Source organism: Gigantopelta aegis, chromosome 6 (assembly GCF_016097555.1).
Source record: "Gigantopelta aegis isolate Gae_Host chromosome 6, Gae_host_genome, whole genome shotgun sequence".
NCBI classification, from domain to species: Eukaryota; Metazoa; Mollusca; class Gastropoda; order Neomphalida; family Peltospiridae; genus Gigantopelta; species Gigantopelta aegis.
In genome coordinates, this window is record NC_054704.1 from 6729711 (window position 1) to 6756031 (window position 26321).

Consider the following 26321-nt stretch of genomic DNA (forward strand, 5'->3'; position numbering starts at 1 on the left):
CACATTCTTTGATTGCAGTATTCTGGGGTTTTCTTTCTATGACGATGATAGCCTGCAGATCAAGATTATGTTTCCTTCTATCATTAACATATATACACATTACACAGATACAAACACACATTATTTTATTGCAGTATTCTGGGGTTTTCTTTCTATGACGATGATAGCCTGCAGATCAAGATTATGTTTCCTTCTATCATTAACATATATACACATTACACAGATACAAACACACATTCTTTGATTGCAGTATTCTGGGGTTTTCTTTCTATGACGATGATAGCCTGCAGATCAAGATTATGTTTCCTTCTATCATTAACATATATACACATTACACAGATACAAACACACATTATTTGTTTTCGGTGACACATCATATAATGACTTTAATAACTTGTTGATTAGTTTAATCAGTATTTAGTTTTATCAGATGTTTTACCTTGTGTCCGTCAATCAGACTGTTGACTGTGTCCAGGTCGCCGTGGACGGGCTGATCCTCGCTGAGCAGCGGCTCGACCTTCGCCAGCCAGTCTAACAACGCCTGGAACGCTTCGTTGAACTGGCCAGAAAACAGCAACGCTTCCTCCAGCTTCCTTTGTCTACAAGCACAGAACAATAACTTAACTAGGTTCTTGAACCTATGCCATGTATGTATTTTCTATTTGTTCATAAATATATGTATCTTAATATTGTATTGTTTGTACATGAGGGCCTCGGGGAAGATTAGCTTTTGTTAACTGTGTTACCCTCACTAAATAAAGAATTTATTATTATTATTATAATTATTATTATGAACCATGATAAAGAGAAAAATTAGATCTTTCCTTGTAATAACATTTCTTATATATTACTAAGATGTCCTAGAATAAAATTATTAACCTTTAACACAATTAATGCAAGGGTATCTGAATTATTGTGTTACTAAACAAAAGTGGAAAAAGTATTATTTTTATAAGGTATATAATCTGTAAAAAAATAAATAGTATCAATAAAATCAAAAAGGTACAAAATTGTATCTCTGTTATATTGTATTATTAGGATATATAAGTAAACATGTAGCCGATGTGTTAATAGCATGAACTTGATAAACACTGATTCCTTGACTAACCTGTCGACAGATTTGCCACAAATGTTGTTCCATCTAGTCTTCAAATCGTTGAGCATTTGCTGGATGACTGGACCATCTTCCGGTGGACACCTCTCCTTCAGGACTCGCCCAGTGCGGTTCACTGTGTCAAACTTGGGCTGTTTAGAGCCAAGTTTCTTCTGGAACTCCTAGAAATCATATTTATAAATTGGTGAAATCAAGTTACATTTTGGCAAAATATTAAATGGTAAAATTGAGATTTTTATAAATTATTTAAATGTGTGAAGATAATATCACAAACTATGTCACAATTTTCAAAAATAAAATGTCTATTCAATGATTAATAAGAGTAAAAAGTATGTTTATTAAAAACTGGCTGAAAATAGTGACTGTTTAATTTGGTGTTTTTACTCCTTTTGAATAACCTTACAAGGATTTGAATAACTGATTTTTGTTAAATCACAAACTATCATAATATCACATTCTATCAATTTGTCATACCTGGAACAAATTCCCAATAACACGAAAAAATACTGTCAACTATAGAAGTGAAAAGCGACAAAAGCTAAAATAAATCAGACATCATAGAAACCTTTACAATCCTAATCTCAACACTGAACGAACCTTATGTTTGGCAATCTGAGCCTTGATCTTGTCTGGCTCGTTGGCGATGAACTGGTCTGCGTTGACGGCGATCTCGGCCTCCTTGAGCCAGTCGATGAGATCCCCCCACATGTCGTTGAACTGCTTGGCCTCCTTGAAGCCACGTTCGAGATGGCGTGTGCGCTCAGCGCTGCGCGATACGATCTTCTCCCAGCGGTGCTGCACGCTAGACAGCAGGTTCTTGATGAGGATCACATCCTGCTTCTGGCTGAAGTACTTCAGGTGGGTGCCCATCTTGTCCAGCGCGATCATCGCCTCACGGTGCTTACTCACGTTCTTCTGGAGGGCCTGTCATAACAAGAAATATTGAAGAATGGGCCGCAGAAGCCATACCCCCACTTTTCCATGTTATTGTGTTCAGAAGGCTGGAAATGTTCTATTTTAAAAATTGAAATTCAAAATTTTCTAAGGGGAGCATACACCTGACCCACCAACCCCACCCCAAACAAATTCAGGCTCTCAAATAAATGGATTTTCATCCCCCAAACCATCAAAATGACAGTGCCCCACTCCCCTTCCCCACTTTCAAATACACTCTGCTGGCCCTGGAAAAATATCTTATGATGTAGTCAGAGGTTGTTTGACAATTTTTTTTATCACATATAAACTAGAAGAATATTAATTTAACATTTTGTTTTTACAGCTATTCCTTCTTGGTCATTCTTCAAATATTAGTCTTTGATTCCTTTACATTGACCTTTTCCTTGTTGATATTACTTTTTTAAGTTATTATGTTATGCACAATTTAAATCATCTTTTGAAAATGTGTTTTATTCATAAATTTGCAATACCTTTTTTTTGTTAACTCCCAAAAAACAAATTAACTGATTTATTTTGCACCTAACTAAATCTTTAAAACTGAAATTTTACTGCTATTTATTTGTTTAATATAGACATTTTCTTACCCGATGGTCATCAATCTGTGCGGTCACTTTGTCCACCAGTCTACTGACCGGCTCAAGGTTGTTCAGTGTTTTCTCTGTGTCTGTCAACCAACCAATAAACTTGTTCAACTCCACGTGGAAGTTAGCAGCCAGATTTTCAGCATCTTCCAGCTTTTTCTGTTGTAACACAAAATACAACATTTAACATGAACAAAATTACAATTTATTTAACTATCTCTAGAAGTAGAAGTTAACATTTGTAAATGTAACAATTATTTTTAATACCTTTTAAAAATTTCTGTACATATATTATGGTCGATGTTTGTTATGATGAATGGGTGGGGCTGGAATGAAGTGTAGACACATTTACAATCTACAAACAATCTACATTTACAAACAAGAATTCTGTAGAATTAAATGTTTTGCCTACCATAAATGTATCTGAGGTGGGTTGATAGTTGTATCCATAGAAAACATTTTTTAAAAAAGAAAAAGATTCAATAGATTTTAAAATTTAATTAACTTTTTATTTTTATTTTTATTTTTTTTACATGCATTGTGATGAACATCCATAGCTGCAACTATAAACAAAATTTCAATGATCTAGAACTAAACGTTTGTGAGAAATAGACCTAAAAACTAAATTTTAACATTAAGCTAAAGGCAAAAGTTGATGCCATTCTTGCTACTGTTGTAAAAATAATATCTATATCTCATCCTTTTACTTTGTAAAGGCAAGAGAAAAATCTAATTGTTTGGCTTTACTTTGCAAAATAAAACTAACATGAGTTCTTGTGGTGATTAAAACTTGTGAAATCTCACCTTCCTATCATCAGCTCTGCCTTTAACATGATTCCACCTCTGTTGTAGAGCGTTCAGATTGCCACGTAGGTTTTCAGCCGCGGGATCTGTGGTCTTGTATGCGAGGTTCTCTCCCTTGTTCACGGTTTCTTGTATCCGAGGATGCAAGGTTTCAAGGTCGGCATACACTTCCTGCAATAGCAACATACTCCATTATACCTGTCACTCCTGCCATTTGTTATAAATATAAGTCTTGCATACTATATTTTTTTTGTGTGCAAAGTGATGAATATCCATAGCTGTATCTAAACTGATCTAAATGAGAAACTTTAATCCTAACTTTGACACAGAAGTTCACACCATTGCCATCTCTAAAGTAATACCGATATCTTGCCTTTTTATTTTGTAAAGGTAAAACAATCAATCAATAATGAACCAACTTTAGTCAACCATTAAAAGTGAATCATCTTAAAATATTCGACTATTTACCATAGTCATATGAATTTTAAAATACAAAATAAAACCAATACTGTATTTATGTAAGACATGGTAATGCAAACCTAATCTATTAAATGTACTTCCCAAGTTCTGGCACTGTCAGTAGTGCAAAAGGATTTGGCTAAGAAACACTGATGGAAGAACTAAGACCAAAGTTAAGTCACTACTGAGTAGTTATGCCTATATAAAATACAAGTAGTAATGTGGGACGGAATGCCAATAACATGGTTAACTTCTTGATTCTATGGACGAGGCTTTTGGTTGTAGTCAATATTTGTTACTATTTAGTGGTCTTTCCATCAGTATATAGATACTCCCCTTGTGTCTTGTGATATCATCATATCACAAGACACGAGGGGGATATTCTTTTTATCATCCATTATCCTTATTTTCATTTGCGACAATTGTAAACAATGTCAGTAATGTGGGTTGCATGTCGTTAACTAACAGAATGACAGTGGCATGACATCACTAATGTTAAGGTTAGTGCTGAAACATACACAGTGACGTAACAAATTATAATGCCAGGGATACCTTCTACAAAAGCCTTTAATGGATGATAAATGTTGTTATGTGCTGTTAAAAAGATATTATGAAAACGTTCATCAATAGCAAACCATGAATACCTCAAGCTGTTACTATTTATATTGTCTTTCTATCAGTACATGTGTTTAAGTGCAGTTAAAAAGATGTTTTTAAAAATCTCCTCAATAACAAACCATGAATTTCTCAAGCTGTTACTATTTATATTGTCTTTCTATCAGTACATGTTTTTAAGTGCAGTTAAAAAGATGTTTTTAAAAATCTCCTCAATAACAAACCATGAACTTCTCAAGCTGCTCCTTGGCGGTCTCTGGCAGCCCCCCGACGAGTTTCGACGTGATCAACTGACCATCCACCTCACCCAGCGCCATCAGCACGTCCTGCAGCTCGTTGCTGAAATCTTGGGCCTGAAATTAAATAATAAGATTTTTTTTAAAGTTCACTCCCAGTATTAATTACTAAACAACAAGCATCAAAAGCACAAATCGACCATAACAAAAATTAATAATTAGAATTACATACAGTAATTGCTGAAGTACTTAATATGGAGCATAATATGGAAAAATACACCTTTGAAATAATTTGTTGTATACAATACATTTTTGTTAGCCTCAGAGAAAACATGTGTATTGAAGATGGTGGTCTAAGAAATGGCATAATGCTCAAATAGTGGCTGTATAAATCATGAACATTCAGCTAGTATCTTGATTGAGAAAACAAGTCTCTAATGCCTTGAAGAAAACTCATCTCATTTGAATGAGGCGGCAGATTCCATAATGCTCTACTCTTATTCATGCACACATTCCTGAACTTTGCTTTAATGACACCACTAGAACACACTGATTTATTAATCAGCTACTGGATGCCAAATATTTGGTCATTTTAACATTTAGTCTTACAGAGGAAACCAGCTACATTTTTCCATTAGTAGCAAGGGATATTTTATATGCACCATCAGGATAGCAAATATCATGGCCTTTGATACACCAGTCATAGTGTACTGGCTGGAACGAGAAATAGTCCAATGGGCCTACCAACAGAGATCGATCCAAGACTGACCGCGCATCACACAAGTGATTTACCACTGGGCTATGTCCAGCCCTGCACATCAGGCAAGCTCTCTACAGACTGAGCTAGATCCCACACCTGGATCAACTCCTCTCCAACATGCAGTGTTTCCAGTCTGACTCGTTCCACTCACCTCCTGCAGGGCACCCTCCAGTTCGGCCTTTTTGCCAGCAGCTTTCTCGCAGACCTCGTCGAAGTTGTTGTTGAGGTCGTTAAGTTTCTGTCTGAGTCCCTGCGCCTCGGCCACCCCGCCACTCGCCATCACTTTGTGTGCTTCGTCGTTGATGGAGTCAAAACTCGGCTGATGGGCCTTGATGTCGTTTTCAATCACCTGAAACCAGTCATAATGTAGAGTGTGTAAGTGGTTCAAGAACAGTTTGTTTGCTGTTAAACAGAGGTGAACATATCCAAAATGAACCAAAACAAATTCATATATACACTATAAAATTCTAGCTAGAATAAGACTAATACAATAAGAATTTATTTGTGTAACACCCATATATGGGCAGAGCAAAAAACTTAATATACATTTATATAGAAAACAATAACAACATAGATATACATTAATTACAAACAATAAATAAGCTCCTTTTCATCATGTGAAGTCAATGACATGTGAATGACACTGAATGACAAAGAATCACTGACAAAATTGTAATACACTCATATGCAGAATTGATTAAAATTCCTGTTGATTAACTAATGAGCCGACATAGCTAAAATTCCAGCAAAAATAAGGAGATAAATATGAATGTTATTTTTGCAGATTGTTTTATTAAGTCTAAGTATGAAGTCTTTTGTTGAAACATACAATATTTTGTAAAGTTAAATTAGCTGTAACATTTGCTTTCAACTTTGTTATGGCAGCGTTTTAAACACCAACTTAAATATCTGTGAAATATTTATCAAGATTTTAAACACCAACTTCAAATATCTGTGAAATACTGATCAAGTAAAAACAATTCACCTTCAGTTTGGCTAGTTCGATTTCCACCATCCTGGGGTCCCCATAGACTGGGACGATGTCATCTAGAGTTTTATCAGTCTTCCCCAGCCAAGACATCTGTTCCTTTATGGCATGATCCAGCTGGCCAATGTTCAACAGAGCCAGTTGCAAGAGTCGCTAAAATATAAAACAAAACTTCATAGTAATAATGTAAACAAACACCGAAGGCATTACCTTTTCATGTCTGGCTATTAAATATTGTAACCCACAAAGTTAACCTCAGATCATGCTTACACAACATTAAAGTCTTAAGTCTGGATTTTGAAGTTTTGTAAGCATGGGCTCTGGTTGTAACCAGCAGACAGACAGCAAAGCTGTGTGGTGCCTGACAACATGTAGATGGAAATGAGAAAGAAAATAAAAATCTGCTGCCAGAAATCTACATTATTTTAAAAATAACATTCTGTTTGTTATTCATATAATCCAAAAATGTGACAAATGTCTCTCTTACTTTCTTCACAGTTAAAGTTTCTTTTGTTGAACAGCACCATTAGAGCACACTCATTAATTAATCATCAGCTGTTGCATATTAAACATTTGGTAATTTGAGAACAGTCTGCACAGGACAAATGCTACTTTTTCAATTAGCATATTCACTTTCCCAGACAGAACAGCACATACCATTGCCCTTGATATACCAGTTGTGCGATCCCTTGACTAGGCGAGTGCTTTACCGATTGAATTAGATCCTGCCCCATATTTCTTCAGCCTAATGTGTGTGATATTACAATCACAAGATTGATTCCTACCTGTCTCTCGTTGATTCCACCCATGAACTGGTCCCAGCGAGTGTTCACCTCGGCCATTGGTTCCTTGACAACGGCTGCCTGGTCCGCCGTCGTCTCTTTAGCCAGTTCGTTAGCCTGGTGGTTCAAGGCTTCAATCTCCACCTGCTTCGGCTCAACTTCGGCCTTGAATGTCTAAATCAAACAAAGTGAAAACAAATATAATCATAGAAAAAATAAATCTCCACCTGCTTCGGCTCAACTTCAGCCTTGAACGTCTAAATTAAAAAAAGTGAAAACAAATATAATCACAGAAAAATAAATAAATCGAGAATGAATTGTTAAATATTAAAGAAAAAATATTTTATTCTCATATATTCAATAACTTCTTCATATATTTTAACTAATAATATATATATTTTTTAACAAAGCTAAGGTCTAAGCATCTGATCTTTATGTTTTACATTAAATCCAGTTTTGACAATAAAAAAAAAAAAAAAATATTACCTTCAGTTCATGCCACTGGTCTTTAATAGTTTCAAAATCAGTTCCAATGGGTTCAAGATCACACAAACGTTCTTCTTTCTTCTGTAGCCACACTAGAAGTTTCTATTATAATACAAATATAAAGGAATGCAATTAATCACCAAAAACAGATATCCCACTAAAACTGAAATTATAATAAACTGAAATAGAAAAAAAGCTATTTAAAAAAAACAACAACTGGAAAGTTTAAAATTTGTGGTTGGGTACTGAGATTGGTCCTAGGGTTAGGGTTGAACAATAGTCTATAATGGTGCACACACCCCCACCCCCACATCCAGAATGCATGTAAATCATCAGTGAAAACCACATCACAAGTTGTGAATGAAGAATATGGAATTTATTTTGACAAACAGTGGAAAACCCTGAAACACTGAACAGATGATTATAAATCCAGAAATTTCCTCTCTGATTATTGAATTAAGAAAAATGCCCGAGAAGAATCCATTATTTACCATGAGCTGATCTTGGAACTTGAGTGACTTGGTGAGGGCCTCTTTGAGTGACTTGGCACGCTTCTCATACTCCTCGGTCAGGTTAGCCATGTTAGAGTCCAGGTCATCGATGTTCTTCTGGACCTCGGGTTTGTCCGTTTCTCCCACCAGGGATATCAGCTGGTCCCCGGTGTTGTGGGTGTCCTCCAGGTCCGCCTGGGTCGCCTGCAGGTCTTCCTTCAACGCCTACCAACAATATCACAGTTACAGATAATACATATATATATGAGAATTCGGCAGAATGTCTTGTCTACCATAAACCGATTTGGTGTTCCTCATAGCTGCATCCACAGATGTTTATTTTTAAAAAAACATTTAATTTAATAAATTCAACATTTGACTACAAATCAAACTTTACACACTTAGGACTAACAGTTTGTAAGAAATGGTGTTAAATGTGAAAACGTAACATATATGCTGTAACATTTGAATTAATTGACATTGAGTTAAATAAAAATGTTGAAACCATCGCTGCTATCGGAATGTTATACATCGCCTTTTAACTTTGTCATACACAAACAAAAATGATTTATGGAATGAAATACAGATTGGAAAATAAAACAAAAGATGATTTTACTTTAGATGTAAGAATTACAGAATCTCAATTAAGTTTATTTCTTAAAATTAAGTGGAAAACTGCCAATTATCAGAATTTTGTTTCTATAATATAAAGATATAAAAACATCTGTTAACAAGGCATCACTATAATAATATTACTATCCTAACAATAAATGAGATTAAGTACACAGGTTCCTAACAGTGACGACTACGTCACCTCGAGTTCCTCCTGCTGTTCGCGGATGGCCTCGGCATCACTATAATAATATTACTATCCTAACAGTGACTACTACGTCACCTCGAGTTCCTCCTGCTGTTTTCGCGGATGGCCTCGGCATCACTATAATAATATTACTATCCTAACAGTGACTACTACATCATCTCAAGTTCCTCCTGCTGTTCGCGGATGGCCTTGGCATCACTATAATATTACTATCCTAACAGTGACTAACACATCACCTCGAGTTCCTCCTGCTGTTCGCGGATGGCCTCGGGTTCGATGGCGGGTGGTTCGTGACCGGCCACGTTCTCCTGGAGGTCAGTGAGCGTGCCCATCAGCGAGTTGAGGTCGTCCCAGAACTTCTCGGACACCTCAAGAGTGTCCTCCAGGTTACGGCCGCGCGCGTCCGTGTTGTTCTGGATATCAGCGTACAGTTTCAGCAGCTCATCCAGCTTCTGCTTCACATCTGAGTCAAGTGATAAACACACAATTCACAAATCAATAAACACCACTTTTCATGTAGCATAAAAACACACAAAAGATTTAATTTTAACTTGATTTTCTTGCTAATATTCAATTATGATTCAAGGATACTGTCCTAGCACACATCACAGCTATCTGTCCAGGACAGGGGTTTGTAGGGATTAAGAGAAAAGAAAGTACAGTACCCTTAGACTTCTTCATTGATGCAAACCCAGTACCCACTAGCCTGAAGTCTGATGTTTTAACCACTACAGCATTGAAGCTGTTTAAAAAACCAAGAATTGGACAGAATACCTTTAAGAATGAGAAAAAATACCTTTATAGAAGACACTGGGATTAGTATTAAAGACTAAGATGGTTAACAGATTCCACACATTACTGATAACTACAAACTAATGATCTCGCTATTATACAGAGCTATTTTTGCTTACATCCCCAAAACCCAAATTAATGAACACAAGAATCCTTCACAGCGTTAGATGTACCTTTGACAGCTTCATCATCATAGTCTCCGGCCTGTTTGAGAAGTTCCTCTGCCGTGGATCGAACCGACTCCAGGGCTGCCTCTCGCATCTGCATGTCTTCAACAATATTCTACAAACAATCGACAGGTGTAAAACAATAATGGGTAGAGATGACTGCAATCTAAGAGTCTGTGTAAATTTAACAATCAAAGATTAACTATTCTATGTCAACAAAATTCCTTGTTATATTTAATGCATAAAAATTGAGGTAAATTGAACACTGGGACAATGATATACCTTTCATATCGTATATTAAAAGCATTGAATATTTTAGTTCAACAAAAAACATACTGGTACAATGATATACCTTTCATATTGTATATTAAAAGCATTGCATATTTTAATTCAACAAAACATATACTCAAATACATTTTTACTACATCACACCAAATTTTTCCTGGCTTGGTATTTTTAACAACACAGAGCTACAACAAATTTCCAATATTCTCTCGCACTGACTCGAACATACCTTGTTTTCTGCAATCTGTTCCCGGAGTTTGTCGGGATGAGCCGAGATTGGTTCAGCATTGGCGACCTGTTCAGATGTCGCAGTCAGGTTCTCCACCATATCCTCAAGTTTGTCTGAGAACTGAAACAGGAAACGTTCAAATAATTACTAGTCAGAAAGTGCAATAATTAAACATTCATACAATCACAGATAAGTACAATTAAAGACTTAACAAAACCATGCAGGTACATTTTACGGTAAACATAGTAAAAAACATCAATTGTTTTTGAGTTTGTGTGTAGAAAGAAAAAAAAAGTGTCTGTAAATTCATATTAAAAACAATGTCACATTAAGTGCATTTAAAATCAGAAATGATTAAACAATATATGGAAGCCTATATTTCTTTCTTTCATGTTACTTTAAAGGTGGTTTTATTGTCCTTTTTAAAGCTAAATGGCATTCTTCCACTGGGTACAGTCAACATGATCTATAAGAAAAGAAATCCATGGAATTAAATGTCTCGCCTACACTTAATATTTTGGTTTACTGTGATGAACATCTACAGGTGCAACTACAGACCAAGTTTCATTAACCTAGGACTTATGTTTGGTGAGAAACTGATTTAAATTTTAATAGTAAACTTTAATTCAAAAGTTGTTGCCATCAATAAAGTAATACAAATATCACTACAGACCTAACCCAAAGAAAGACTAATCTCCGACTACAACTCACATCTGCAGACTGCTACAGACCTAACCCAAAGAAAGACTAATCTCTGACTACAACTCACATCTGCGGACTGCTACAGACCTAACCCAAAGAAAGACTAATCTCTGACTACAACTCACATCTGCGGACTGCTGCAGGGCTTCGTCAATGGAGTTGGATCTATCTCGCACTCCACTGCGCACCTTCTCGATGCGACTGTTGTCATCGTCAAGAGTCTTCTGCACTTTCTCCGCGTCATGCTCGCCACACAGCTGTAAGAGAGCCGCCCCTGTCTTGTTGAGGCGGTCCACCGTCGGCTTGTGGTCCACCACGTCTTGTTTCAGAGCCTGAAACACAGATTTAGTTTTATCAGGTAACTGACAATGCAAATCCTCATGCAATAAGCACCTTTGACATTACTTTTATTACTTCAACTGAGCATTCTGTAGTACATAACACCAAGAATGTAGGATTTAGGTGGCATCTATGAGTGGTGGAAATAATACGCCAAAGTGTGAAACATGTACTGCCTTACACTGACACAGTATTGAACGTAGTATTGTAAGCAGTACTTGGCAGTATTTTCGGCAACAGTTCTAGCTAGAAGTTTAAAATGCTGCCAGAACCTACCAGCAATGTCAACTGAAATATGTACTGCCTTACACTGACACAGTATTGAACATAGTATTGTAAGCAGTACTTGGCAGTATTTTTGGCAACAGTTCTAGCTAGAAGTTTAAAATGCTGCCAGAACCTACCAGCAATGTCAACTGAAATATGTACTGCCTTACACTGACACAGTATTGAACGTAGTATTGTAAGCAGTACTTGGCAGTATTTTCGGCAACAGTTCTAGCTAGAAGTTTAAAATGCTGCCAGAACCTACCAGCAATGTCAACTGAAATATGTACTGCCTTACACTGACACAGTATTGAACGTAGTATTGTAAGCAGTACTTGGCAGTATTTTCGGCAACAGTTCTAGCTTGAAGTTTAAAATGCTGCCAGAACCTACCAGCAATGTCAACTGAAATATGTACTGCCTTACACTGACACAGTATTGAACGTAGTATTGTAAGCAGTACTTGGCAGTATTTTCGGCAACAGTTCTTGCTTGAAGTTTAAAATGCTGCCAGAACCTACCAGCAATGTTAACTGAAATATGGTTTTGCTTCACTTCCAGGAATTTGGTTAAAATAGACCACAATTATTTTAGGATTTTCAGGCCTTAATTTGGAAAATGGTAATCCAACTTATCATGATGCCCTCTGACAAACATATTTTCGAAACTTTTAAAAAACCAACTGGACTCTGTCACTAGTTATCCAGAGGTTGAGCCCAGGATGACGTGCCTGAACCTTTTGAGGATAGGGACACATTAAAAAGAAAATTTCCATTCCATTCCAAATCCAGCTAACCTTGATTCGTTCCTGCTGTTTCTTGACCTGGTCAGCATTAATGGTCATGACCTCGAGTTCTGCAAGGGCCGGTTCCATCTCCTCCAGCCAGGACACCAGATCCTCATGTGTATCAGCGAAGTGTTTAGCCAGGGGCAGCGCCTGTTCCAGCTTACCCAGACGGTCGTTGCTCATCCTCGACACAGCATCAGCCTTTTGTTTCAGCGCGTCCATCTTTTCTCGAATTGGTGTTTCGTTTTCAAGGGAATTTTCTCGCATTAGTTTCTTCCCCATTGCAATAGCATCACGAGCCTTGGCTTTCTGGCTGTTTATGTCATCATTGATGGCCTAAATCACAAGATGAAGACGTCAAAGTTTTTGTCATCAACACTTGCCTAAAACAAAACTAATTAACCTGTTTGAGCATGTTATAATGAACTCTAGAATGAACAATATATTAAAGACACATTATTTCAAACCTCAACATTTTCAGTGACAATTAATCTCAAAGAAAGAAAATTACATACATGAATTTTAAAATCCAAGACTCTATGTCCAATACCTTCATGTGACTTATCCTGACAATGGAAAATAAAGTGAAGGAATATTTGTTCAACACCACCATAGGTAGTGAAGTTCTACGATGATAATACCCGAAACATATTTTACAAATATTTAATTTGGACAAATAATAGTTGGTTCCAGAAACTACAAGGCTCAGCACATTGGATGTACATCCTACGACTGGAGTTAGAACACAAAACATATTCCATGTTATTCCAGAACACTAACTTACCTTCTGTTGTGCCAGTTGACCCTGCAATTTGCTTGAGTTGGAACTGATGGGGTCACTGTCAAGGAGTTTTCCTTCTTCCTCATCAAACCACTCAACCAGATCATCCAACTCAGCAATAACCTGCAACATACCAGCATTCGGTGATTATAGCATAACCTACAACTTTCAATAATTACAATATAACCAACAACATTCAATAATTATTTCATAACCTACAACATCCAATAACAATATGCTTACGTAAGTAACAGTAACTTACAACATACAACAGATTATCAAATATATTTTGAGTGTTATTGTTAGCGGACCTACCAAGCATTGAATTTGTTGATTTGTTTTCAGGATTCCTCCAGAATTGTAAAATGAAGTAACATAGATATACTATTAGATAAATCTGGGATTCATATAAACACAGAATCCAATTAACCTGTGTTTAGAGGGTATACAGTTTATGAAAAGTGAGGAGTGACAGTAAAGACTGTGAAAAGAATACAGAGAGAGAGTGACACAGAGATTTCTTACCTCGCTGGATTTCTGTCTCGACAGCTGAACCTTCTCTGCCAGCTTGTTCACCTGGTCCTTGAGGTCCTCAAACTTCTTGTTGTCCTTGGAGATGAGGTCCTCCACCCGGAGACCGGTGTCCCCAGGGGCGAGGTCAGCCAGCTCGGACCCTTCCAATGTGAGCACCTCCAACAAGGGCTGGATCTCCTCCACCTTGTCCAGCAGTGACTGCAGGCAATGATACAAATACCTTGTTACTAAGCAACACCACTAATAGTAACTTGCTTTAAAATTAATTTAATATCCGACCACATATGTATTCTTTCTATACTTCATCTCTACATATACATGCAATAACATATTTCAATTTAACATGTAAATTCTAATTTTTAAAACCATTTATGTTAATTCTTTTCTTACTTGTATCTAGTTAAGTTGAAGACTGTTGCCTGGGTACAAATCTCACTTACCTGAGCTGTCTATCCAGGACAGAGGTAAGAGGTTAATGAGAAGGAAGAGTGTACATACACCTTCAAACTAAACTTCTCTTTCACTCTAGGTTGAAGATTACACTATTATTGGAGTATAGCCCTAGTACCTATTGGCCTTGATGCAATGAAATAACAACTGTGTCATCTCTGTTCACACCAACCATTACTGTTTACAAAGCTTACTACACACAAGAGCAACACATTACTTAGATGTTTTGTTCTGCTGACAGCTCTTGTGTGCAGGTGATCTTATTGAGTTTTCGCCTTGCATAGTCGTGAGGAGCATATCTATCATGTTTGAAATGTTTGGCATCACATGGCAAAAATCTCACTCTATGCAGGCAATGGCACTGATTAACCAATGCAAGCTTGAAAATTGCATCAGACTGACGTCATATTTAACATTCATACACACCTGTACATGTTCATACACACCTGAACATGTTCCTCTGCCTCTGGACATGTCACGTCCTTGGACCGGACTTCTGGTTCCACCTTAGCTATCCAATCAACAAGCTTCTCATGGGCATCCTGGAACCTCTGAGCCAATGGGAGAGCTTCTTCCATCTGTTCCAGGGTATCCTCGACCTTGTTCTTGAGGTCACAGTATCGCTTTTGTACATTGTCTATCTTCATCTGGACATGGACAACATCTTCACCTAAGACAAACAATGTAAACATAATTGTTATAAGGTGTTCTGGATGGCAAATGCATCAGCTAACTAACCATATATTTTGCAGTTCCATTGAAAGATTTTTTTTTATATGCAACAAAAAACAACAACCCCCACACACCACCACCAAAAACAAATTAAATAATCAATATCTTACCTTTGCAATAGTCCTGTAAACCTTTGCCCTTCACTGCTATGTCTCGGACTGTATCATCCTGATCATCAATTGTCTTTTCAAGAGCCTGTAAAGTAAACACATTCTTAATGTCAGAACTGACAATAATCATCAAAATATCATTATGTTGTTATTATAGTTGTCATTAAAGACATATAGCAGCAGTAATGATATGCCAAAGTCAAAGTCAAAAGTAAAATGGGGCATGCTTACTGAAGAAATTAGTTTTTTTATTTGTATTCTCAGAAATGTCTTTCTAGAATCATAAACTGACCAAAAATGGAAAGTCTGGGCTCCCCTTGTTCCTCTCTCTAAATCACCAATGAGAGCAATCCTGGTTTTAAATTGGCCAAGATGACCGTTTAATTATGACAGCTACGTTAATTTGCCTTAATAAATATGGCAAACTATATGATCAGCAGGACAAACCTTCAAATCTTTGACCAGCTTCTTAATTCCTTCTGTATCAAGAGTCTTAGGTTCCAGTGAAGCAAATTTCTTCTCTTTTTCATCGAGCCAGGTCAGCATCGGGTCGTGAATGTCCTGGAAGTCCTTGGCCAGAACGAGGACCTCTTCCAGAGTGTTCATGCGATCAGAACCTTTCTTGTTGAGAGCGTCCCAGCGAGAGGCCAGCTCCTTCATCTGGTTCTGGGCCTTCCGCTTCTCAGCTGGGTCCAGGTTAGATTCCAGTTTGGCTGCCGACTCCTGCACTGACTGCACACTTGGAGCTCGGTCAACCAGCATCTTCTGAAGAAACTGCAATGAAATACATAGTAATTATTAGTTTCATATAAACTAGAAGGCTTTTATCTTTTTAGTCTCAGATGTTTTAGGAAATATCTTAACCTTTAGACTACTGGATTAATTTTTAACAAAAACCACGTTGAGTGGTTACAAGTTTATAATTTTTACTCACATATATTCACTTAAATGTTTTATAAATACATGAAATAAAGTTCATATATGAATCGGTAAGTATTATTTTCGTGTCTTTTTTTGTAATTTTTATTATTTTAAATCGGCTCATGGTGATTAAAATTAGGTAAAAAATCGAAAAAGTTGCATTTACTTACGGGCATTTGTGGACAGCTGTCCAGTATTTATGTCCATTATTCCCGATAACAGTGGTTTTCTGACCAGAATTTTTTTGTTTAAACCCGAACTAAGATTCATATTGCAATATTTGGTAATTTTCGTTGTTGGTAAAACGATCAAATTTATTATCAAATTAGCTGTTACAATCAGCTATCGATCCCTGACAATGACTGCGACGTGCTGCCATTGTTGTCAAGCGAAAATACTTGCCGAAAACCACTTTTTGAAGTCAAAATTTCAAGGTATTTTCAATTGAAAAAATCAAAACAAAAGCCACCATTTTGAAAAAAAAATCTTTTTTCTTTAATTATATTTCCGTTCCCGGTGAGTGTCGTGTGCAAAACGGCGGGAAATATGAATTGGGGAATGCACTGTATACAGTGTACAGTTTATCGACTGACGTGACGTCGGGCGAGATATCTCGCCTGTAGTAGTCAGAAGGTTAAGGCACTATTAATTGCCTGAAGTCAGGATGTTTAGTAGGTGGTTACAAAACGACCACAGTACAAGTTGGGATGATTCCAAAAAATTAAATGAGGTGGAGAAAGATGTGTTGCAAAGCTAGTCACAAGAGACAGTTACCTGGCTGTGAAGCTAGACAGCAAACAATTCAGAAAATGGTTACCAGAACACAGATGAAAACAACAATGGATAAAAAATGCAAAATGTTCTTGAAGAATATGGGATCTTTTATATTGACCGTTTTTTAGGCATTGCAAAAACCGAGTATTCTGTAAAATACAGACAATGTTCACCCATGCAAGCATGAAGAAAACTAAATCCTCGACATAAAGGTGTGATAGGAGGTACTGGTGGAAAGCAGAAGCAACATATAGCCTGTAATTACTTTCTGTTCTTGGAGCTGAGCCTTGACAACTTTATGTTCTGGCGATGGTGGCTTCTGATTGGCTACTAGGTCTTCTGTCTCGGCCAACCAAGAGAGGAGAGAATCCAGAGCTTCGTTGAACTTTCCGGAGTGTATAAAAGCAGATGCCAAATTCTGCTCTCTTTCCGAAACCTGCAGGAGAAAGATAAAAACATATTTATTGGTAAATACAATTTTCAACATCAATAGTATGAAAGATGCATGTATTAAAAATTTAACATCATTCCTAAAGTTACAACCCGCACATAAAATTATGAAAGAATTTCCAAAAAAAACCTTAAGTCTACACTTAAATTATAATGTTCATTCAAACTGCATGAAAAATTAAATTGACTGGATTATTTATTTATTTGAAGTTAAAAACATTAAAATAACAAAGAAATTTAAAGTTAAAAGCACATATGAATAAATTCAAATAAAGAAATTGGATAGATATAACAAAATAAAAAACCTTTTGTGTGAGTTCAGACCACTTGTCTCCTAGCACCTCCAAATCGGACTCCATCTCCGACGTGTCAACACCAGAGGGTGCCGACTGAACAAAGCTTTGACCCTCAGCACTCACGGTCTCAAACTGCTTTTGTAGGGGGTCCACTTTTCTCTTAATGAAGTCCTGTTGGTATATCAAAAAACAGAGTTCAAAAGTCTGAAACCTTAACTGAAACATACTGTATGAGTAATCCTTGCAAGTGAAATTTAACAGAGATACGAATTGCCATAGGTCAGATGCTTTATCGATGACAGTTGTTTTGTAGAAAGATACTTTTTGGGTTTTATATTTGTTATAAAGGTTACTGGTTTAAAATAGCTGTAGGCATCTCAAACTTGCCATATGTGAGCAGTTTGCAAATGATAAAAACATTTCCAAATTGCAGTAGGTAATAAATGCTTAAGTTCTAGCTTGTACAGCATACAAGTTAATATAATGCAGAGTATACATGTTCCATTTAATCCATACAATGAGGATAAACTTCACTAATAAACACTAACCAAGGAAGACAACTACAAACCTTGAGTACTGCCTGTTCTTGCTGTATGGCCTTGACCTGCCCACCGACAGGCTTGAAGCTGTCGATTTCCTTAGCGGCAGTCTCGATACGATCTCGCGTCTTCTTCAGATCGGAGTTCAGTTTCTCAACCTTCTTCTTACTGCCCTGTATGTCAGCCTTCCTCTGATTGGCTCGACCAGCAAGCCTTTCGTGTTGTTTAGCCAATCCATCGATCTGAAACACGCAACAAGCTCAGTAACACAGAGCTCTCACAAAACTATGTAAATTTTGTTCCATAAAGAAAAAAAAAGGAATGGCTGCCTTTAATTAAGCAAAATATTTGGCAAATACAGAAATAATTGAACTTATGGCTCTTTCTTGTTGAGGTAAAGATGAAAAACCAAACAGTATCAGTTAATAAGCTCAGTATAAGAAAGAACTTTCATGACACATCCCAATGAAATTAATTTTAAATAATAATTTTAATATGTTTTTAATATTAGCTAACAGTGTGTAGTTGTAACTACTATACCTGGGATTGCAGTTTCTTTGGGTCAGTTACGTATCCTGCTCGTACGAGTTCTCTGCCCTTGTTTTCCACCTGTACAAGGTCATCAGACTTGTCGCCAAGTCGCGTGAGGAAATCCTACAACACATTTGTAGAATCAGTACACTACTAACATTATTTTACCATCCAGCCTGAACATACAGCTAACATTATTTATCATTATCACACAGAAATGACCAGGTGTAAAAATACATCATGGTAAAATATATTTGATATTTTATGAAGGAAATCTATAATTGTATTTCACAAAAGCAAGTTGTTTTTAAAACGTGTTTTCATAAATTACGCATGTAATTTAAAGTATATATAAAAATGTTTTAGTTTTTCTCTTAATTTTTTTCCATTAGAAGCAGAATCTCTCACATACATACAGTACACACATTAATTAGCAACATCAATCCACACATTAATGAAGATAATATCTGAGATGATTACAACAATATTTACATACAAAGTAAGCAGTTTTGGGATTAAGGCCTTTTCTTACAGTTTACCAAATACAGATATTTTTCATAAACTATAAGACAGAAATAAAATAATTTGAACATTTTTAAACTGCCAATAAGGAGATATTTGCGATATATCCACCAATAATTACCTGAATTTCGTCTTTCTGCGAGTCTAGCATGTAGTCGTCCCTGGCAACAGGCTCCTTCCTGTTGAGTTCATCCTCCATGTCGGACAGATCATTGCCAACAGACTTCACGAGATTCTATCAACACAAAACCATGGCTGTCAACTCATGTATCATGCTGTTACTGACCATCAGGGTAGGCAATATCAGTCTTATGGACCCCACCCACCCACCCCCCCATTAAGTGGTGACAGCAGGTTTCCTCTATATCTGTGTGGCCCTTAACCATATGTCTGATGCCATATAACGTAAATAAAATGTGTTGAGTGTGTCGTTAAATAACACATTTCCTTCATTTTCTTTTATGAACCCAAGAAATCCTTGGGTCCATAAAACCCGATATTGCCCAAAATATGGTCAGTAATTGTTTTATTATTAAGGAAATCAATACGACTGAGACATTCCAAATTTCCTTTATCCTAATCAAAATTAGAGTATGCTTATAATTTCAGAGTATGCTTATAATTTCCAGCTAAATACACTGGGACGAGATTCGTGTGCTGTCATGCAGCCCTTTAACCTGACATGACAAGCATAGGAATGGAGAGTAAACAGTTAAAATTAATGTTACATTATGTTGTCCACACATTGGGAATTATCACTTTTGATTGGATCGGAGGACACTATCACTGTTTATGGAAGCTAATCCGATTGGTTTTCGATCAATAAAACCCCCAGATGTATACACTATTTTCATCTCTATTTATATCATATTAACTAAATAATAAATGTACTGACCAATAAGATTCATAAAGTTTGGTGTTGAGGCACCATCTCATTCATATGTTTAATATTTAAGTCATTTTACAACAAAACATCTAGTATTTCACACCTCCTTTGTATAACAGTGAAACACCTTTTCCCGTGACAATACCCGTTGGTCTTAACACAATAATCTTGTATTACCTGGAATTCGTCCACAACCTGCGAGCCGGTCTCCATCTCTGACAACAGCTCTCCCAGCTTTCCCTGCAGATCCTGCTGTTTGTTCTTAATGGCGCTGACGTCGTCATGGAGACCGGAGGGGCCAGGAGCATCCACCACATCCACATCAATGCCGTCGGTGAGCGCCTCCAGGTAATCCAGCTGAGACTGAAGTCCCGACACATCTTCCTGGATCGACTGAATTAAACAATTTAACATTAAAATAATTGCATTTTGGAACTAGCTTAAACATTCAGTTCTTACCATATTGTTTCACTGGCCCCAGTGGTGCAGTTGCTGGCAGATACTGGGTTCGCATCCCGGTACAAGCTCGTACCTATATGGAGTCTTACTGACTCGATAGCCACTAATCTGATTTTTCTTACTAGAAACCAACAATTAACCACTAATCCATTGATCTGGACAGACAGCCCAGGTAGCTATATGTCTGAATGAATGAATGAATGAATGTTTAACGACACCTCAGCACGAAAAATACATCGGCTATTGGGTGTAAAACTGTGGTAAATACAAACAGTACAGATAGTGTCTGAAGGTTATGACTAACAAATTTCATTCCTGGCAGCCACCTTAAAAAAACAAAAAAACAAAAACAAAACATACTATGTCTTCAAACTTGCATTTGCGTGAAAGTTTTAAATGAAATTATCATGTCCTTTAAATTTCAAAACGATTCACCTCTTAACAAATAATAGAAGATTACCTTGATTTTGTCAAAATATTTTGGATCCTTTGAGATGGCCCCCATGCTGAGGTGAGTCTGTAGTTTGTCGTCCCACTTGCGGAGACAGCCATTAGCGTCGTTGATGTTGTCGCTGATTTCCACGAGGCGCTGCTGTAGATCCTCCAGTCCCACGGTCCGCTCACCCATCTCTGAAAACAGTGGTCAATGGTTTTACAACTATCACACTGAAAACAGTGGTCAATGGTTTTACAACTATCATACTGAAAACAGTGGTCTTACAGATCATTTATTCTTCCCATATTTGACTATGCAGACATCACCTGGGACAACTGTACCCTCTATCAGGCAAACATCCTTGAAAATCTTCAATTAGATGCTCTACGTACAATTTGTGGTGCTGTTATAGGAACTTCTCACCAATTGTTATATAGAGGAACCGATTTTATACCTTTACTAGAAAGGAGGAAACGTCACAAACTCTGTATGATGTATAAACTTTCAAATAACATTTTACCAACTTTTTTAACCTTACAACTACATCGCTCTGCTGCAGAACGTAATGAATACCATACACGTAATGCGGAGAACCTACAAACATTTTTGTTGAACAAAATTGTTTTCAAACTCCTTCTTTCCTTCTGCAGTAAAATTATGGAACAATCTGTTGCCTGATATTAGAAATTCTTCTTCACTAAAACTGTTTAAAATACAAATGAACAAACACGACCCTGCTGTTCCATCCTATTTTTATGAAGGTGATGGATGGCAACAGATTCTACATAGCCGACTCTGTTTGGGTACCAGCGATTTGAATGGTCACAAATGTGTACGACATGTGACAGATACCCCTTCTTGTATTTGTGGGCACCCAGTTGAAGATGCTGAACATTTTTTATGTTTTTGTCCAACATACGCTGCAGCTCGCAATACCCATTTACTGAACTATTATAATCTCAAGTGTCATACTTTACTATTTGGAGATTCTAATTTAAGTGTCCAAGATAATATCTCTATACTTAAATCTGTTCAGAATTTTTTATATTAATAGTAAGCATTTCGAGATCAATTAACCATTTAACCATTCTAACTGTTTGCTATTTATTCTTTGTTTCTTCTACACCTTCCTCTCCTCTATCCCCCCCCCCCCCCCCCCCCCCCCAACTATCCATGTTATCTTTATTGTAATATTGTTCTAGCCATCTTGATGTATAGATTTGTTAAATGTAGGGAGAGGCCTTAATATAGGCACTTGTGAATAAATATTGTTTAAACCAATGGTTTTACAACTATCATACTTATTCATCTCTGATAACAGTGCTCAATGATTTTATAACTATCATACTGTCTCTGATAACAGTGCTCAATGATTTTATAACTATCATACTGTCTCTGATAACAGTGCTCAATGATTTTATAACTATCATACTGTCTCTGAAAACAGTGCTCAATGATTTTATAACTATCATACTGTCTCTGAAAACAGTGCTCAATGCTTTTACAATTAGTATACTGATACAGGCCTGTCAGTCGAGTTCACATTATAATACGCCAGTGTAAAGAAATCAAGTAAATTTAAACATGTTTACTACAATTTATTGCAGTTTACAATTTATTGCACAGAGTTCTGACAACATAGTTAATTAAATCTAAAAATACCACTTTTATTTTAAATATTGCTGAAATAAAATGTAACAGCAGTGTTTTCCATTTACAGTTATATTACTAATGCAGTGCTGTCAATATATCCAGTTTTCAATCTGACAGTAAAGAAATGAAATAAAACTCAATCGCAATGTTTTCAGTATACAAGTATGATACTGATGCAGCGCTGTCAATATGTCCAGTTTTCAATCTGACAGTAAAGAAATGAAATAAAACTCAATCGCAATGTTTTCAGTATACAAATATGATACTAATGCAGCGCTGTCAATATGTCCAGTTTTCAATCTGACAGTAAAGAAATGAAATAAAACTCAATTGCAATGTTTTCAGTATACAAATATGATACTGATGCAGCGCTGTCAATATATCCAGTTTTCAATCTGACAGTAAAGAAATGAAATAAAACTCAATCGCAATGTTTTCAGTATACAAATATGATACTAATGCAGCGCTGTCAATACGTCCATTTTTTCATCTGACAGTATACAAAATCCAGTTTACCAGCAGTGTTTTCAATTGATCATGCTGATATGTCTCCTACTAAAACTTACCTGAGTTCAGGTCTTCCCATCTCTCGTTGATGCTCTTCAGCTGTTGTTCAATTTCTGGCTGTCCGTCTTCGACACACCCAATGAGGGCCTCACCCTCGCGGTTAAGATTGTCATGGTCATGAGTCTTCTTCAACACATCTTTCTGTAAGGCCTGGAAAAAGGTACTGTTCAATTAATTTTGGAGACCAACAAAATATATATTAGATTTAAGACATTCCCAGTCAAAAGGAGGAGACCCCACAGGACATTTGTAACCTACAGCTACAGGATGTGTTTAATATATTGTTTTGCAACACCATGACTAAACTGTACAAGAAGAAACCCACTGCTGCCATGTTGGCTATTCTTAGTAGCAGCAGGAACAGATCTTTTACATGCACTCTCCCAAATAAGACAGCACACAGGGAAGTACTGGATGCAAAGTGAAGAAACCAAAACAATGGTTTACCAGGGGATTGATCCAATTTCAGCAAGTTAAACTGACCCTTGAATTCCCTGAGAATGATGGGTGGTTATGTCTTTTGTTTGTGTTATCACCTTAATAGCCAAGTGGAAGCTAAGTCAAACACTAAACATGACAATTCTTAGACATTGATAACCAATTGAAAAACCCCCTGCACATTAGTGATCTCCAAATAATGAATAATATCTCCATAATGAATAATATCTCCATAATGAATAATGCTGGTAAATCATGGAGCTCTTTTATAATAAACATAAACACAATAAATACAAAAACCTTTTACCACTGTAATCATTACACCAACCCACCTTAAGTTCTTTAAGAGTTACCTGAAGTTCTTTAAGAGTTACCTGAAGTTCTTTAAGCGTTACCTAAGTCTTTTTATGAGTTACACAAAGTTCTTTAAGAGTTACCTGAAGTTCTTTAAGAGTTACCTGAAGTTCTTTAAGAGTTACCTGAAGTTCTTTAAGAGTTACCTGAAGTTCTTTAAGCGTTACCTAAGTCTTTTTATGAGTTACACAAAGTTCTTTAAGAGTTACCTGGTGTTTTTTAAGAGTTACCTGAAGTTCTTTAAGCATTACCTGAAGTTCTTTAAGAGTTACCTGAAGTTCTTTAAGCATTACCTGGAGTTCTTTGAGCGTTTTTCCAACAGCGTCCTTGTTCTTTAGAGTTACATGACTTCTTAAAGAGTTACCTGCAGTGCTTAAAGAATCACCTGAAGTTCTTTAAGCATTAGCTGGAGTTCTTTAAGAGTTATATGACTTCTTTAAGAGTCACCTGAAGTTCTTTAAGCATTACCTGGAGTTCTTTAAGCGTTTTTCCAACGGCGTCCTTGTTCCACTCCTGCGGTTGGGCCTTCTTGAGTTTGTCCTCGGACAGCTGCAGCCACAGCAGCATCTTGTCGAGGTTCTCGTGGTACTTCTCGGCGTGGGCCATCGTGCGCGCCAGCTTGTCATCCTTGGTGCGCGCCACATCCCGCAGGTAGTCCCAGTCCGACTGGATCGTCTCCAGCATGTCCAGCAGCTGCTGGGTCTCATGCGATGGAACCGTGTCCTCCAGGATCTTAGAGCCATTGTCGAGTAGCTCGCGGATGTCAGGCTCTCGGCTTGCAATGTCTTGTTGGATACCCTACAGAGAATAATGTACAATGTAACATGTATGTTAATGAAAGTGGGGAAAGAAAAACTCCAATAACAAAAAATAAAACAGTAATTTCTTGGCTTCAAATGTGTTGTTGGACACACTACAAAGTATTTTAATGAAGGGCCAAAGGAAAACCTCAACAACCAAAAATAAAACAAAATAATTGCACAAAATATTGTTCTTCTAAGACAGGCACTCTTGTTACAACCTTACAGACTTAATGTTCAAATATTATTTCAGTAGCAAAGTTAAATACCCCAAAACCAAAACTTCTACATATAAGAGTTAAAAATCAAAAATATCTATTCAAATTGTTTATCTTTTTTGTTTTAAGTTTCTTACAGATATAATGTAAATATATTTAAGTAAATATGCTGTTTAATTACCCCCAAAAGAGCAGATATTGTATATGCACTGAAAATTGCTATCCACATAAATGCATCGAAGACATTCAAATATAATTTTCCTTTTCCACAGGAAAATATTTAATTCTTTGCTGACCATAAAATGTAATTACACAGTGTAACAGGTCAATATGTGACAAAGGTATATAGTCCGATACATTTTGAGACTGGCCACACTAAAAGGCTCACAGAATGATGTGATTACCTTATGTTGCTGGGCCTGCTGCCTCAAGGCTCCGGCGTCTCCTGACACTGGCTCACCCTCGCGGATCTGGCGGATTGCATCCTTCACCCAGCCCAACGTCTCCTCACAGTCACACGCGAACTTCTCACCAGCCTTACCCGCGGAATCGAGGGTGGATTTTCGGTTATCTGAACAATGAAAAAAAGAAAAGAATACAGATGATCTATGTTTCAGTATTTTCATTACAAACAGAGGTTTTTTTAAACAAAACAGCCTTTTTAGAATATATGATTCAATTTTTATAATTTCAACTATTAAATACATTAATATTAAGGTGTTTTTTTCATCATCATGAATATATTAAACTGAAACTTATTTAGTTCTTTTAGGCTGAGTTCAATGCAACAATAATGTTTCGACATTTAGCATTTTCAACAAATGACTAAAATTTAATACACACCCAGTTTCTTTTTGGCATCACCAAACGATTTCTCTAATCGAGCCAACTTGGATCTGGTTTCTGCTTTGGTAGCCGAGTCTTTGGTCTTGTCACAGAGCTGTTTGGAGAGTTCCTTGGCACGAGCCATCAGAGGCATGATTTCTGATAGCTCTTCTTCCAAGGTCTACAAGAGGAAGAATGCCATTAACAGAAATCATTAAGTACTACTCAGTAATATACTTCTAATAACAAAGCATTGACCAAGTCAGTACACAAAACCAAAGAAACTAGCTAAGAGTGCTCCAGTTACTGTATCCAACACTTCTTGACATTTCTCGCAAAAATAATTTAAATATGTACCCAAATCCATGGATGAAAGAAATATAC

At 36.7% G+C, this 26321-nt stretch overlaps 1 protein-coding gene across 10 annotated transcripts in view; it reads right to left on the reverse strand.

Annotated features, from left to right (window-relative positions):
- Positions 1-26321, reverse strand: part of LOC121375923 (microtubule-actin cross-linking factor 1, isoforms 1/2/3/5-like) — a 208270-nt gene that overhangs the window by 22290 nt on the left and 159659 nt on the right. For all 10 annotated transcript variants that reach the window (XM_041503644.1, XM_041503641.1, XM_041503639.1 and 7 more), the window contains 32 exons: positions 25956-26118; positions 25517-25683; positions 24563-24892; positions 23302-23452; positions 21107-21276; positions 20365-20580; positions 19423-19536; positions 18789-18902; positions 18278-18490; positions 17719-17880; positions 17229-17399; positions 15716-16042; positions 15269-15353; positions 14873-15096; positions 13968-14174; positions 13446-13565; positions 12671-12997; positions 11394-11600; positions 10567-10686; positions 10059-10167; positions 9330-9556; positions 8274-8498; positions 7783-7884; positions 7300-7470; positions 6512-6667; positions 5678-5875; positions 4755-4883; positions 3457-3627; positions 2656-2811; positions 1712-2038; positions 1109-1275; positions 440-599 (listed from right to left, as the gene is read on the reverse strand). In XM_041503644.1, coding sequence (XP_041359578.1) covers positions 440-599; positions 1109-1275; positions 1712-2038; positions 2656-2811; positions 3457-3627; positions 4755-4883; positions 5678-5875; positions 6512-6667; positions 7300-7470; positions 7783-7884; positions 8274-8498; positions 9330-9556; positions 10059-10167; positions 10567-10686; positions 11394-11600; positions 12671-12997; positions 13446-13565; positions 13968-14174; positions 14873-15096; positions 15269-15353; positions 15716-16042; positions 17229-17399; positions 17719-17880; positions 18278-18490; positions 18789-18902; positions 19423-19536; positions 20365-20580; positions 21107-21276; positions 23302-23452; positions 24563-24892; positions 25517-25683; positions 25956-26118 — 5886 coding nt within the window. The remainder of the gene's footprint in view (positions 1-439; positions 600-1108; positions 1276-1711; positions 2039-2655; positions 2812-3456; positions 3628-4754; positions 4884-5677; positions 5876-6511; positions 6668-7299; positions 7471-7782; positions 7885-8273; positions 8499-9329; positions 9557-10058; positions 10168-10566; positions 10687-11393; positions 11601-12670; positions 12998-13445; positions 13566-13967; positions 14175-14872; positions 15097-15268; positions 15354-15715; positions 16043-17228; positions 17400-17718; positions 17881-18277; positions 18491-18788; positions 18903-19422; positions 19537-20364; positions 20581-21106; positions 21277-23301; positions 23453-24562; positions 24893-25516; positions 25684-25955; positions 26119-26321) is intronic.